The 17854-nt window shown below is 31.0% G+C and overlaps 1 protein-coding gene across 1 annotated transcript in view; it reads left to right on the top strand.

The window, feature by feature from the left end:
• The window catches only part of LOC143227527 (EH domain-binding protein 1-like), a 113781-nt gene that overhangs the window by 31882 nt on the left and 64045 nt on the right, over positions 1–17854 (top strand). Inside the window, exons 4-5 of the mRNA XM_076458967.1 lie at positions 1204–1353; positions 13211–13383. Coding sequence (XP_076315082.1) covers positions 1204–1353; positions 13211–13383 — 323 coding nt within the window. The remainder of the gene's footprint in view (positions 1–1203; positions 1354–13210; positions 13384–17854) is intronic.

A 17854-nucleotide genomic window follows, 5' to 3' on the forward strand; every position in this document is an offset into this window, starting at 1 on the left:
GTTCCTCTGACATTACTGTAAAACATGTTTTACGTTTTCGGACCGTGGATATACTGTAAGAATGATGGTCAAGTCGTACTATTTGACCAGATAATAACAGCTTAAGAGTTGGTGAATATGAAAACAGTGTTTCGGGCAATGGCCTTCCAATGAGTTTGCAGGAAGGTGTAGCAGTTTTCTAAAGAGATAAGATATAAATAACCACTTCAAATGATGGGTACAAAAATAAAACTTATGATTTAAGTGGCCAGGTGGTTAGGGCACTTAACTAACAATCTGAGAGTAGCTGGTTCAAGTCACCATCACACCAAACATGATTTAAGTGGCCAGGTGGTTAGGGCACTTAACTAACAATCTGAGAGTAGCTGGTTCAAGTCACCATCACACCAAACATGATTTAAGTGGCCAGGTGGTTAGGGCACTTAACTAACAATCTGAGAGTAGCTGGTTCAAGTCACCATCACACCAAACATGATTTAAGTGGCCAGGTGGTTAGGGCACTTAACTAACAATCTGAGAGTAGCTGGTTCAAGTCACCATCACACCAAACATGATTTAAGTGGCCAGGTGGTTAGGGCACTTAACTAACAATCTGAGAGTAGCTGGTTCAAGTCACCATCACACCAAACATGATTTAAGTGGCCAGGTGGTTAGGGCACTTAACTAACAATCTGAGAGTAGCTGGTTCAAGTCACCATCACACCAAACATGATTGCCCTTTCAGTCATGCAGGCATTTTAATGTGATGGTCAATCCCACTATTTGTTGGTAAAAGAGTAGCCAAAGAGTTTGCAGTGGGTGGTGGTGACTAGCTACCTTCCCTCTAGTCTTACACTACTAAATTAGGGCTGGCTAGTGCAGATAGCTCTTGTGTAGCTCTGCACAAAATTTATAACAAACCAAAGAATCCAGAAGAAAGGGCTAATACCCCAATAGTTTTTAGCATTATCAATAAATACATATTAATATTCTAAGTGTTTCACTTAGATTGTTTTCTTCTCCATTTTTGCATTCCTCACGATGCATTTCATTTACCACCTGTGCACTATAAGATGTCATATTAATCTGAATTAGTTCTTAAAAACAAAGTTATAAAAATTATATGTTTTTATTATTTATGTTTCCTAACACTTGTTAGGGTTTCACTAAATTCATCAATTTATGTACACGAAGCATACCAAATAATGTTATCCTTTATTTTAGTCTCATTCTTGGGAGCCTACAATTCGAAATCCTTATCGAGGCCTTGTAGTTTGGCCTGTTCCAGAAAACATAGAAATTAAGGCCACATTATTTAAAGACCAGAGAAGTAATGAATTTGAAGACAAAGAATGGACATTTGTTGTTGAAGATGTAAGTAACATCCATTATTTTCATGATTGTGATCTAAAATAACTCTTTAGTTGTATAATTTCTATTGTGATGTATAATAACTCTTCAGTTGTATAATTTCAACTGTTCTTCCAATATTGTTGTACAAAAAGCCCCTTTTTCTTGTTACATGACAACCTTGTAATGTTTATCTGTTAACATTCACTCTTTATATACCACCAGCTGTATGAAACATGAGTATCACCAGGTAATGTTAATCTGTTAACATTCACTCTTTATATACCACTAGCTGTATGGAACATGAGTATCACCAGGTAATGTTAATCTGTTAACATTCACTCTTTATATACCACCAGCTCTATGAAACATGAGTATCACCAGGTAATGTTTATCTGTTAACATTCACTCTTTATATACCACCAGCTCTATGAAACATGAGTATCACCAGGTAATGTTTATCTGTTAACATTCACTCTTTATATACCACCAGCTGTATGAAACATGAGTATCACCAGGTAATGTTAATCTGTTAACAGTCACTCTTTATATACCACTAGCTGTATGGAACATGAGTATCACCAGGTAATGTTAATCTGTTAACATTCACTCTTTATATACCACCAGCTGTATGAAACATGAGTATCACCAGGTAATGTTAATCTGTTAACAGTCACTCTTTATATACCACCAGCTGTATGAAACATGAGTATCACCAGGTAATGTTAATCTGTTAACAGTCACTCTTTATATACCACCAGCTGTATGGAACATGAGTATCACCAGGTAATGTTAATCTGTTAACATTCACTCTTTATATACCACAAGCTGTATGAAACATGAGTATCACCAGGTAATGTTAATCTGTTAACATTCACTCTTTATATACCACCAGCTGTATGGAACATGAGTATCACCAGGTAATGTTAATCTGTTAACAGTCACTCTTTATATACCACTAGCTGTATGAAACATGAGTATCACCAGGTAATGTTAATCTGTTAACAGTCACTCTTTATATACCACTAGCTGTATGGAACATGAGTATCACCAGGTAATGTTAATCTGTTAACAGTCACTCTTTATATACCACCAGCTGTATGAAACATGAGTATCACCAGGTAATGTTAATCTGTTAACATTCACTCTTTATATACCACCAGCTGTATGAAACATGAGTATCACCAGGTAATGTTAATCTGTTAACAGTCACTCTTTATATACCACAAGCTGTATGAAACATGAGTATTACCAGGTAATGTTAATCTGTTAACATTCACTCTTTATATACCACCAGCTGTATGGAACATGAGTATCACCAGGTAATGTTTATCTGTTAACATTCACTCTTTATATACCACCAGCTGTATGGAACATGAGTATCACCAAGTAATGTTAATCTGTTAACAGTCATTCTTTATATACCACCAGCTGTATGGAACATGAGTATTACCAAGTAATGTTAATCTGTTAACATTCACTCTTTATATACCACCAGCTGTATGAAACATGAGTATCACCAGGTAATGTTAATCTGTTAACAGTCATTCTTTATATACCACCAGCTGTATGAAACATGAGTATCACCAGGTAATGTTAATCTGTTAACAGTCATTCTTTATATACCACCAGCTGTATGAAACATGAGTATTACCAGGTAATGTTAATCTGTTAACAGTCATTCTTTATATACCACCAGCTGTATGAAACATGAGTATCACCAGGTAATGTTAATCTGTTAACAGTCATTCTTTATATACCACCAGCTGTATGAAACATGAGTATTACCAGGTAATGTTAATCTGTTAACAGTCATTCTTTATATACCACCAGCTGTATGGAACATGAGTATTACCAGGTAATGTTTATCTGTTAACATTCACTCTTTATATACCACCAGCTGTATGGAACATGAGTATTACCAGGTAATGTTAATCTGTTAACAGCCACTCTTTATATACCACCAGCTGTATGAGACATGAGTATTACCAGGTAATGTTAATCTGTTAACATTCACTCTTTATATACCACCAGCTGTATGGAACATGAGTATCACCAGGTAATGTTTATCTGTTAACAGTCACTCTTTATATACCACTAGCTGTATGGAACATGAGTATCACCAAGTAATGTTAATCTGTTAACAGTCACTCTTTATATACCACCAGCTGTATGGAACATGAGTATCACCAGGTAATGTTAATCTGTTAACAGTCACTCTTTATATACCACCAGCTGTATGGAACATGAGTATCACCAGGTAATGTTTATCTGTTAACAGTCACTCTTTATATACCACTAGCTGTATGGAACTTGAGTATCACCAAGTAATGTTAATCTGTTAACAGTCACTCTTTATATACCACCAGCTGTATGGAACATGAGTATCACCAGGTAATGTTAATCTGTTAAGTGTCACTCTTTATATACCACCAGCTGTATGGAACATGAGTATCACCAAGTAATGTTAATCTGTTAACAGTCACTCTTTATATACCACCAGCTGTATGGAACATGAGTATCACCAAGTAATGTTAATCTGTTAACAGCCACTCTTTATGTATTATCAAGTCATACTTCTCAGTTTTATGACAGAAGTCCATATAAATCTCAAACATGTATGTATTAACTAATTTGTACATAAAGTGAAACAGAAACTTGTAGTATTTGTTTTCATGTATCAACAAACATTAATAATTAATACTGTTATACCACAAGAGACACAGTAGAACTACAAAATTTAATAATAAATACTGTTATACCACAAGAGAGACAGTAGACCCAACCAAACATTAATAATAAATACTGTTATACCACAAGAGACACAGTAGAACTAACCAAACATTAATAATAAATACTTTTATACCACAAGAGTCACAGTAGAAAAAACCAAACATTAATAATAAATACTTTTATACCACAAGAGTCACAGTAGAACAAACCAAACATTAATAATAAATACTGTTATACCACAAGAGACACAGTAGACCTAACCAAACATTAATAATAAATACTGTCATACCACAAGAGACACAGTAGAACTAACCAAACATTAATAATAAATACTGTCATACCACAAGAGACACAGTAGAACTAACCAAACATTAATAATAAATACTGTTATACCACAAGAGATACAGTAGACTTAAGGAAACAATAATAATAAATACTGTTATACCACAAGAGATACACCAGACCTAACCAAACATTAATAATTAATACTGTTATACCACAAGAGACACAGTAGACCTAACCAAACATTAATAATAAATACTGTTATACCACAAGAGCTACAGTAGACCTAACCAAACATTAACAATAAATACTGTTATACCACAAGAGACACAGTAGACCTAACTAAATATTAATAATAAATACTTTTATACCACAAGAGTCACATTAGAACAAACCAAACATTAATAATAAATACTGTTATACCACAAGAGATACACCAGACCTAACCAAACATTAATAAGTAATACTGTTATACCACAAGAGACACAGTAGAACTAACCAAACATTAATAATAAATACTGTTATACCACAAGAGACACAGTAGAACTAACCAAACATTAATAATAAATACTGTTATACCACAAGAGACACAGTAGAACTAACCAAACATTAATAATAAATACTGTTATACCACAAGAGACACAGTAGAACTAACCAAACATTAATAATAAATACTGTTATACCACAAGAGACACAGTAGAACTAACCAAACATCAATAATAAATACTGTCATACCACAAGAGACACAGTAGAACTAACCAAACATTAATAATAAATACTGTCATACCAGAAGAGACACAGTAGAACTAACCAAACATTAATAATTAATACTGCCATACCACAAGAGCTACAGTAGACCTAACCAAACATTAACAATAAATACTGTTATACCACAAGAGACACAGTAGACCTAACCAAACATCAATAATAAATACTGTCATACCACAAAAGACACAGTAGAACTAACCAAACATTAATAATAAATACTGTTATACCACAATAGATACAGTAGACCTAACCAAACATTAATAATAAATACTGCCATACCACAAGAGACACAGTAGAACTAACCAAACATTAATAATAAATACTGTCATACCAGAAGAGACACAGTAGAACTAACCAAACATTAATAATTAATACTGCCATACCACAAGAGCTACAGTAGACCTAACCAAACATTAACAATAAATACTGTTATACCACAAGAGACACAGTAGACCTAACCAAACATCAATAATAAATACTGTCATACCACAAAAGACACAGTAGAACTAACCAAACATTAATAATAAATACTGTTATACCACAATAGATACAGTAGACCTAACCAAACATTAATAATAAATACTGCCATACGAAAAGAGACACAGTAGAACTAACCAAACATTAATAATAAATACTGTCATACCACAAGAGACACAGTAGAACTAACCAAACATTAATAATAAATACTGTCATACCACAAGAGACACAGTAGAACTAACCAAACATTAATAATAAATACTGTCATACCACAAGAGACACAGTAGAACTAACCAAACATTAATAATAAATACTGTCATACCACAAGAGACACAGTAGAACTAACCAAACATTAATAATAAATACTGTCATACCACAAGAGACACAGTAGACCTAACCAAACATTAATAATAAATACTGTCATACCACAAGAGATACAGTAGACCTAACCAAACATTAATAATAAATACTGACATACAAAAAGAGACACAGTAGAACTAACCAAACATTAATAATAAATACTGTTATACTACAAGAGATACACCAGACCTAACCAAACATTAATAATTAATACTGTTATTCCACAAGAGATACAGCAGACCTAATCAAACATTAATAAGTAATACTGTTATACCACAAGAGACACAGTAGAACTAACCAAACATTAATAATTAATACTGTTATACCACAAGAGACGCAGTAGAACTAACCAAACATTAATAATTAATACTGTCATACCACAAGAGACACAGTAGAACTAACCAAACATTAATAATAAATACTGTCATACCACAAGAGACACAGTAGAACTAACCAAACATTAATAATTAATACTGTCATACCACAAGAGACACAGTAGAACTAACCAAACATTAATAATAAATACTGTCATACCACAAGAGACACAGTAGAACTAACCAAACATTAATAATTAATACTGCCATACCACAAGAGACACAGTAGAACTAACCAAACATTAATAATAAATACTGTCATACCACAAGAGACACAGTAGAACTAACCAAACATTAATAATTAATACTGCCATACCACAAGAGACACAGTAGAACTAACCAAACATTAATAATAAATACTGTCATACCACAAGAGACACAGTAGAACTAACCAAACATTAATAATTAATACTGCCATACCACAAGAGACACAGCAGAACTAACCAAACATTAATAATTAATACTGCCATACCACAAGAGCTACAGTAGACCTAACCAAACATTAACAATAAATACTGTTATACCACAAGAGACACAGTAGACCTAACCAAACATAAATAATAAATACTGTTATTCCACAAGAGATACAGCAGACCTAATCAAACATTAATAAGTAATACTGTTATATTACAAGAGACACAGTAGAACTAACCAAACATTAATAATAAAAACTGTTATACCACAATAGATACAGTAGAACTAACCAAACATTAATAATAAATACTGTTATACCACAAGAGATACAGTAGAACTAACCAAACATTAATAATAAATACTGTCATACCACAAGAGACACAGTAGAACTAACCAAACATTAATAATAAATACTGTTATACCACAAGAGATACAGTAGACCTAACCATACATTAATAATAAATACTGTTATACCACAATAGATACAGTAGACCTAACCAAACATTAATAATAAATACTGACATACGAAAAGAGACACAGTAGAACTAACCAAACATTAATAATAAATACTGTTATACTACAAGAGATACACCAGACCTAACCAAACATTAATAATTAATACTGTTATTCCACAAGAGATACAGCAGACCTAATCAAACATTAATAAGTAATACTGTTATACCACAAGAGACACAGTAGAACTAACCAAACATTAATAAATAATACTGTTATACCACAAGAGACGCAGTAGAACTAACCAAACATTAATAATTAATACTGTCATACCACAAGAGACACAGTAGACCTAACCATACATTAATAATAAATACTGTTATACCACAATAGATACAGTAGACCTAACCAAACATTAATAATTAATACTGTTATTCCACAAGAGATACAGTAGAACTAACCAAACATTAATAATTAATACTGTTATACCACAAGAGACGCAGTAGAACTAACCAAACATTAATAATTAATACTGTCATACCACAAGAGACACAGTAGAACTAACCAAACATTAATAATTAATACTGCCATACCACAAGAGACACAGTAGAACTAACCAAACATTAATAATTAATACTGCCATACCACAAGAGCTACAGTAGACCTAACTAAACATTAACAATAAATACTGTTATACCACAAGAGACATAGTAGACCTAACTAAATATTAATAATAAATACTGTTATACCAGAAGAGACACAGTAGAACTAACCAAACATTAATAATAAATACTGTTATACCACAAGAGACACAGTAGAACTAACCAAAAATTAATAATAAATGCTGTTATACCACAAGAGCTACAGTAGACCTAACCAAACATTAACAATAAATACTGTTTTACCACAAGAGATACAGTAGAACTAACCAAACATTAATAATAAATACTGTGATACCACAAGAGACACAGTAGAACTAACCAAACATTAATAATAAATACTGTCATACCAGAAGAGACACAGTAGAACTAACCAAACATTAATAATTAATACTGTTATACCACGAGAGACACAGTAGAACTAACCAAACATTAATAATAAATACTGTTATACCACAGGAGACACAGTGGAACTAACCATACATTGATAATAAATACTGTCATACCACAAGAGACAGAGTAGAACTAACCAAACATTAATAATTAATACTGTTATACCACAAGAGATGCAGTAGACCTAACCAAACATTAATAATTAATACTGTTATTCCACAAGAGATACAGTAGAACTAACCAAACATTAATAATTAATACTGTTATACCACAAGAGACGCAGTAGAACTAACCAAACATTAATAATTAATACTGTCATACCACAAGAGACACAGTAGAACTAACCAAACATTAATAATTAATACTGCCATACCACAAGAGACACAGTAGAACTAACCAAACATTAATAATTAATACTGCCATACCACAAGAGATACAGTAGACCTAACTAAACATTAACAATAAATACTGTTATACCACAAGAGACACAGTAGAACTAACCAAACATTAATAATTAATACTGCCATACCACAAGAGACACAGTAGACCTAACTAAACATTAACAATAAATACTGTTATACCACAAGAGACATAGTAGACCTAACGAAATATTAATAATAAATACTGTTATACCAGAAGAGACACAGTAGAACTAACCAAACATTAATAATAAATACTGTTATACCAGAAGAGACACAGTAGAACTAACCAAACATTAATAATAAATACTGTTATACCACAAGAGACACAGTAGAACTAACCAAAAATTAATAATAAATGCTGTTATACCACAAGAGCTACAGTAGACCTAACCAAACATTAACAATAAATACTGTTTTACCACAAGAGATACAGTAGAACTAACCAAACATTAATAATAAATACTGTGATACCACAAGAGACACAGTAGAACTAACCAAACATTAATAAATAATACTGTTATACCACAAGAGACGCAGTAGAACTAACCAAACATTAATAATTAATACTGTCATACCACAAGAGACACAGTAGACCTAACCATACATTAATAATAAATACTGTTATACCACAATAGATACAGTAGACCTAACCAAACATTAATAATTAATACTGTTATTCCACAAGAGATACAGTAGAACTAACCAAACATTAATAATTAATACTGTTATACCACAAGAGACGCAGTAGAACTAACCAAACATTAATAATTAATACTGTCATACCACAAGAGACACAGTAGAACTAACCAAACATTAATAATTAATACTGCCATACCACAAGAGACACAGTAGAACTAACCAAACATTAATAATTAATACTGCCATACCACAAGAGCTACAGTAGACCTAACTAAACATTAACAATAAATACTGTTATACCACAAGAGACATAGTAGACCTAACTAAATATTAATAATAAATACTGTTATACCAGAAGAGACACAGTAGAACTAACCAAACATTAATAATAAATACTGTTATACCACAAGAGACACAGTAGAACTAACCAAAAATTAATAATAAATGCTGTTATACCACAAGAGCTACAGTAGACCTAACCAAACATTAACAATAAATACTGTTTTACCACAAGAGATACAGTAGAACTAACCAAACATTAATAATAAATACTGTGATACCACAAGAGACACAGTAGAACTAACCAAACATTAATAATAAATACTGTCATACCAGAAGAGACACAGTAGAACTAACCAAACATTAATAATTAATACTGTTATACCACGAGAGACACAGTAGAACTAACCAAACATTAATAATAAATACTGTTATACCACGAGAGACACAGTGGAACTAACCATACATTGATAATAAATACTGTCATACCACAAGAGACAGAGTAGAACTAACCAAACATTAATAATTAATACTGTTATACCACAAGAGATGCAGTAGACCTAACCAAACATTAATAATTAATACTGTTATTCCACAAGAGATACAGTAGAACTAACCAAACATTAACAATAAATACTGTTATACCACAAGAGACACAGTAGAACTAACCAAACATTAATAATTAATACTGCCATACCACAAGAGACACAGTAGACCTAACTAAACATTAACAATAAATACTGTTATACCACAAGAGACATAGTAGACCTAACTAAATATTAATAATAAATACTGTTATACCAGAAGAGACACAGTAGAACTAACCAAACATTAATAATAAATACTGTTATACCAGAAGAGACACAGTAGAACTAACCAAACATTAATAATAAATACTGTTATACCACAAGAGACACAGTAGAACTAACCAAAAATTAATAATAAATGCTGTTATACCACAAGAGCTACAGTAGACCTAACCAAACATTAACAATAAATACTGTTTTACCACAAGAGATACAGTAGAACTAACCAAACATTAATAATAAATACTGTGATGCCACAAGAGACACAGTAGAACTAACCAAACATTAATAAATAATACTGTTATACCACAAGAGACGCAGTAGAACTAACCAAACATTAATAATTAATACTGTCATACCACAACAGACACAGTAGACCTAACCATACATTAATAATAAATACTGTTATACCACAATAGATACAGTAGACCTAACCAAACATTAATAATTAATACTGTTATTCCACAAGAGATACAGTAGAACTAACCAAACATTAATAATTAATACTGTTATACCACAAGAGACGCAGTAGAACTAACCAAACATTAATAATTAATACTGTCATACCACAAGAGACACAGTAGAACTAACCAAACATTAATAATTAATACTGCCATACCACAAGAGACACAGTAGAACTAACCAAACATTAATAATTAATACTGCCATACCACAAGAGCTACAGTAGACCTAACTAAACATTAACAATAAATACTGTTATACCACAAGAGACATAGTAGACCTAACTAAATATTAATAATAAATACTGTTATACCAGAAGAGACACAGTAGAACTAACCAAACATTAATAATAAATACTGTTATACCACAAGAGACACAGTAGAACTAACCAAAAATTAATAATAAATACTGTTATACCACAAGAGCTACAGTAGACCTAACCAAACATTAACAATAAATACTGTTTTACCACAAGAGATACAGTAGAACTAACCAAACATTAATAATAAATACTGTGATACCACAAGAGACACAGTAGAACTAACCAAACATTAATAATAAATACTGTCATACCAGAAGAGACACAGTAGAACTAACCAAACATTAATAATTAATACTGTTATACCATGAGAGACACAGTAGAACTAACCAAACATTAATAATAAATACTGTTATACCACGAGAGACACAGTGGAACTAACCATACATTGATAATAAATACTGTCATACCACAAGAGACAGAGTAGAACTAACCAAACATTAATAATTAATACTGTTATACCACAAGAGATGCAGTAGACCTAACCAAACATTAATAATTAATACTGTTATTCCACAAGAGATACAGTAGAACTAACCAAACATTAATAATTAATACTGTTATACCACAAGAGACGCAGTAGAACTAACCAAACATTAATAATTAATACTGTCATACCACAAGAGACACAGTAGAACTAACCAAACATTAATAATTAATACTGCCATACCACAAGAGACACAGTAGAACTAACCAAACATTAATAATTAATACTGCCATACCACAAGAGATACAGTAGACCTAACTAAACATTAACAATAAATACTGTTATACCACAAGAGACACAGTAGAACTAACCAAACATTAATAATTAATACTGCCATACCACAAGAGACACAGTAGACCTAACTAAACATTAACAATAAATACTGTTATACCACAAGAGACATAGTAGACCTAACTAAATATTAATAATAAATACTGTTATACCAGAAGAGACACAGTAGAACTAACCAAACATTAATAATAAATACTGTTATACCAGAAGAGACACAGTAGAACTAACCAAACATTAATAATAAATACTGTTATACCACAAGAGACACAGTAGAACTAACCAAAAATTAATAATAAATGCTGTTATACCACAAGAGCTACAGTAGACCTAACCAAACATTAACAATAAATACTGTTTTACCACAAGAGATACAGTAGAACTAACCAAACATTAATAATAAATACTGTGATACCACAAGAGACACAGTAGAACTAACCAAACATTAATAATAAATACTGTCATACCAGAAGAGACACAGTAGAACTAACCAAACATTAATAATTAATACTGTTATACCACGAGAGACACAGTAGAAGTAACCAAACATTAATAATAAATACTGTTATACCACGAGAGACACAGTGGAACTAACCATACATTGATAATAAATACTGTCATACCACAAGAGACAGAGTAGAACTAACAAAACATTAATAATACATACTGTTATACCACAAGAGACATAGTAGAACTAACCAAACATTAATAATAAATACTGTTATACCAGAAGAGACACAGTAGAACTAACCAAACATTAATAATAAATACTGTTATACCACAAGAGACAGAGTAGAACTAACAAAACATTAATAATAAATACTGTCATACCACAAGAGAGACAGTAGACCCAACCAAACATTAATAATAAATACTGTTATACCACAAGAGACACAGTAGAACTAACCAAACATTAATAATAAATACTTTTATACCACAAGAGTCACAGTAGAAAAAACCAAACATTAATAATAAATACTTTTATACCACAAGAGTCACAGTAGAACAAACCAAACATTAATAATAAATACTGTTATACCACAAGAGACACAGTAGAACTAACCAAACATTAATAATAAATACTGTCATACCACAAGAGACACAGTAGAACTAACCAAACATTAATAATACATACTGTTATATCACAAGAGTCACAGTAGAACTAACCAAACATTAATAATAAATACTGTCATACCACAGAAGGACTTTCTTATAATGTAGTTTTTTTTTTAGTTGTCTGAGTAATTTATGTAAATTTTACTGTAGATTTCTAAAAGTGGAAAGCGCCGTCTTGTAGCTTCAGCAAACATCAATCTCAGGTACTATACAAGCTTGGAGTCTGAAGTGAAGCTAAAGTTTAAACCTCTTTCGAAGAAAGTAACTGGAGCTCATCTCATATTAACCCTGTCGTCTGTTTTCCTCAAAGAAGGAAAGGCAACGTGAGTACAGATGTGAATTCATTTCAGTTTTTCTCACTATTGTTATTTCATAGTTAAAGTTTGTCATTTTGTTTATTTTGACAAAGTACATTGTGGCCACAACATTTATTTATATATTCATCTAAGAGGAACTTATAAGTAAAATTATGGTAAAGTAGAAACGAACTAATTTTAAAAGAAATATTCTATTTTCAGGCTAAAATACAGGTTAAAAATTGCTCACGAAAACAAAAGTTCAGCCAATAAAATTTCTATTTCATTTCAAAGTGATAATTATTTCAAAACATCCATGATTATGAGGAAACCCACTTGTAGAGAAAATTATATGTTTAAAAACAGCTGATATGGGTAGAGAAAGCACTAGTAGAGAAGCGAAGAATGTTCTTCTCTCATCGTTAGGTTCATGATGGCCAAAGAGGATCGAAACGTTGTTCGCTCCTCTTCTCGTGCTTTCTCTACCCATACCAGCCATTATTAAATATATAATAATTTCAAATGATGTATAAAGTAATAAACTAAAGTATTTGAATCACCAAGAGATCAAAGCTAAAGCAGGCCTGACTTTTATGATTCATGATGACTAGAAAGCCACTTCAAGTGTATCTCAAGATATCTTAGGTCACCATGATAACCTGAGAAGGTTGAAACATTGTTCTATGTATACAAAGAGTTTTACTACCCATACCAGCCATCTTGAGATACAAGACCTGACTTTTGTTTTGTCTCTTATAACATAAAGCATTAACTGAAGTGAATGTGCAAATTAATTAAAGTGTCTTCAGAAATCCTTAACTTTGTGTCATTGAAAGTATGAGTGTCTTAACTGTATATGTGATTACAACAGCTAAGTGTGGATTTAGTGTCATTTAGAAAAATAAGTGTGCTACAAATTTTCATATTATCATTTTATGTTTTCACACATATGATTACTTACATCACACTGTGAATCTTTCTGTCTGAACCAATACCTCCTCTTAAGTGTGATAGAATTTCGTACATTTTTCTAGAATGCGTAGCGATTTATTAAAATTAAATCTAAAAAAAGTTACATCATTCTAATATTCAGCGAGACTCGTATTTATAAGTATTAAACTACAATAGTTAGTTTCAAGATTTAGACAGTTTTGTTGTATCTGTTGTGAAAATAAAATCAATAGGTTCTCTGACTTTTTGTGATCTAGTTTTAGTGAACAGTAAAGTCTTTATATTCTATAGTTTCTTGATGTTTTAATTTTAGTTAACAGTATATCTTTAGATTCTTTAGTCTGTTGCTATTTTAATCTTACTGAACAGAATATCATTAGATTCTTTAGTCTGTTGGTGATTTAATCTTAGTGAACACTATGTCTTTAGATTCTTTAGTATGTTTTTGTTTTAATGAACAGTATGTCTTCAGATTTTTTAGTCTATTCATGTTTCAGTGAACAATATGTCTTTACATTCTTTAGTCTGTTGTTGCTTTAGTGTACAGTATGTCTTTAGATTCTTTAGTCTGTTATTGTATTACTCCGACTGAACAGTAAATCATTTAATTCTTTAGTCTGTAGATGTTTTAGTGAACAGTATGTCTTTAGATTATTTAGTCTGTTGTTGTTTTAGTAAATGGTACATCTTTAGATTCTTTAGTCTGTTGTTGTTTTAATCTTACTGAACAGAATATCATTAGATTCTTTAGTCTGTTGTTGATTTAATCTTAATGAACACTATGTCTTTAGATTCTTTAGTATGTTTTTGTTTTAATGAACAGTATGTCTTCAGATTTTTTAGTCTATTCATGTTTCAGTGAACAATATGTCTTTACATTCTTTAGTCTGTTGTTGCTTTAGTGTACAGTATGTCTTTAGATTCTTTAGTCTGTTATTGTATTACTCCGACTGAACAGTAAATCATTTAATTCTTTAGTCTGTAGATGTTTTAGTGAACAGTATGTCTTTAGATTATTTAGTCTGTTGTTGTTTTAGTAAATGGTACATCTTTAGATTCTTTAGTCTGTTGTTGTTTTAATCTTAGTGAACAGTATGTCTTTAGTTTCTTTAGTATGTTTTTGTTTTAATCTTAGTGAACAGTATGTCTTTAGTTTCTTTAGTATGTTTTTGTTTTAATCTTAGTGAACAGTATGTCTTTAGATTCTTTACACTTTTAATATTTTAGTGAACAGTATGTCTTTAGATTTTTTAGTCTGATGTTATAGTGAACAGTATGTCTTTAGTTTCTTTAGTATGTTTTTGTTTTAATCTTAGTGAACAGTATGTCTTTAGGTTCTTTACACTTTTAATATTTTAGTGAACAGTATGTCTTTAGATTTTTTAGTCTGATGTTATAGTGAACAGTATGGCTTTAGATTCTTTAGTCTGTTGATGTTTTAGCCCAAGAGTATATCTTTAGATTCTTTAGTCTGTTGTTGTTTTAGTGAACAGTATGTTTTTAGGTTTTTTAGTCTGTTGTTGTTTTAGTGAAAACGGTACATCTTTAGATTCTTTTGTCTGTTGTTATTTTAATCTTAGTTAACAGTATGTCTTTAGTTTCTTTAGTATGTTGTTGTTTTAATCTTAATGAACAGTATGTCTTTAGATTCTTTAGTCTGTGATTTGTTTTAATCTTAGTGAACAGTATGTCTTTAGATTCTTTAGTCTGTTGATGTTTTAGTGAACAGTACGTGTTAAGATTATTTAGTCTGTTGATGTTTTAGTGTACAGTATATCTTTAGATTCCATATTCTGTTCTTGTTTTAATCTTAGTGAACAGTGTGTCTTCAGATTTTTTAGTTTCTCGATGTTTTAGTGAACAGTATGTCTTAAGATTCTTTTGTCTGTTGTTGTTTTTATCTTAGTGAACAGTATCTTTAGATTCTTCAGTTGGTTGATGTTTTAATCTTAGTGAACAGTATGTCTTTAGATTTTTTTGTCTCTCGATGTTTCATTGAACAGTTTATTTTTAGATTCTTTTGTCTGTTGTTTTAATCTTAGTCAACAGTATGTCTTTAGATTCTTTAGTCTGTTGTTGTTTTAATCTTAGTAAACAGTATGTCTTTAGATTCTTTAGTCTGTTGTTGTTTTAATCTTAGTGAACAGTATGTCTTTAGATTCTTTAGTCTGATGTTGTTTTAATCTTAGTGAACAGTATGTCTTTAGATTCTTTAGTTTCTTGTTGTTTTCGTCAACGGTACATCGTTAGATTATTTATTCTGTTGTTATTTTAATCTTAGGGAACAGTATGTCGTAAGATCCTTCACTTTGTTGATGTTTCAATGAACAGTATGTCTTTAGATTCTTTTGTCTCTTGTTGTTTTAATCCTACTGTACAGTATATCTTTAGATTCTGTATTCTATCGATGTTTTATTGAACAGTATGTCTTTAGATTCTTTAGTCTGTTTTTGTTTTAGTGAACAGTATGTTTTTAGATTTTTGAGTCTGTCGATGTTTTATGGAACAGTATGTCTTTAGATTCTTTAGTCTGTCGATGTTGTAGTGAACAGTATGTCTTTAGATTTTTTAGTCTGTCGATGTTTTAGTGAACAGTATGTCTTTAGATTTTTTTAGTCTGTCGATGTTTTAGTGAACAGTATGTCTTTAGATTCTTTAGTCTGTCGATGTTTTAGTGAACAGTATGTGTTTAGATTCTTTATTCTATCGATGTTTTATTGAACAGTATGTCTTTAGATTCTTTATTCTATCGATGTTTTATTGAACAGTATGTCTTTAGATTCTTTAGTCAGTTTTTGTTTTAGTGAACACTATGTCTTTAGATTTTTTAGTCTGTCAATGTTTTAGTGAACAGTATGTCTTTAAATTTTTTAGTCTGTCGATGTTTTAGTGAACAGTATGTTTTTAGATTCTTTATTCTATCGATGTTTTATTGAACAGTATGTCTTTAGATTCTTTAGTCTGTTTTTGTTTTAGTGAACAGTATATCTTTAGATTCTTTGTTCTGTTTTTTTTAGTGAACAGTATGTCTTTAGATTTTTTAGTCTGTCGATGTTTTAGTGAACAATATGTCTTTAGATTCTTTAGTCTGTTTTTGTTTTAGTGAACAGTATGTCTTTAGATTTTTTAGTCTGTCGATGTTTTTGTGAACAGATTGTCTTAAGATTCTTTTGTCTGTTGTTGTTTTTACCTTAGTGAACAGTATCTTTAGATTCTTCAGTTGGTTGATGTTTTAATCTTAGTGAACAGTATGTCTTCAGATTTTTTTGTCTCTCGATGTTTCATTGAATAGTTTATTTTTAGATATAGTTTATTTTTAGATTCTTTTGTCTGTTGTTTTAATCTTAGTCAACAGTATGTCTTAAGATTCTTTAGTCTGTTGTTGTTTTAATCATAGTGAACAGTCTGTCTTTAGATTCTTTAGTCTGTTGTTGTTTTAATCTTAGTGAACAGTATGTCTTTAGCTTCTTTCGTCTGTTGTTGTTTTAATCTTAGTGAACAGTATGTCTTTAGATTCTTTAGTCTGTTGTTGTTTTAATCTTAGTGA

The sequence above is a fragment of the Tachypleus tridentatus genome, chromosome 9, assembly GCF_004210375.1.
Source record: "Tachypleus tridentatus isolate NWPU-2018 chromosome 9, ASM421037v1, whole genome shotgun sequence".
NCBI lineage: Eukaryota > Metazoa > Arthropoda > Merostomata > Xiphosura > Limulidae > Tachypleus > Tachypleus tridentatus.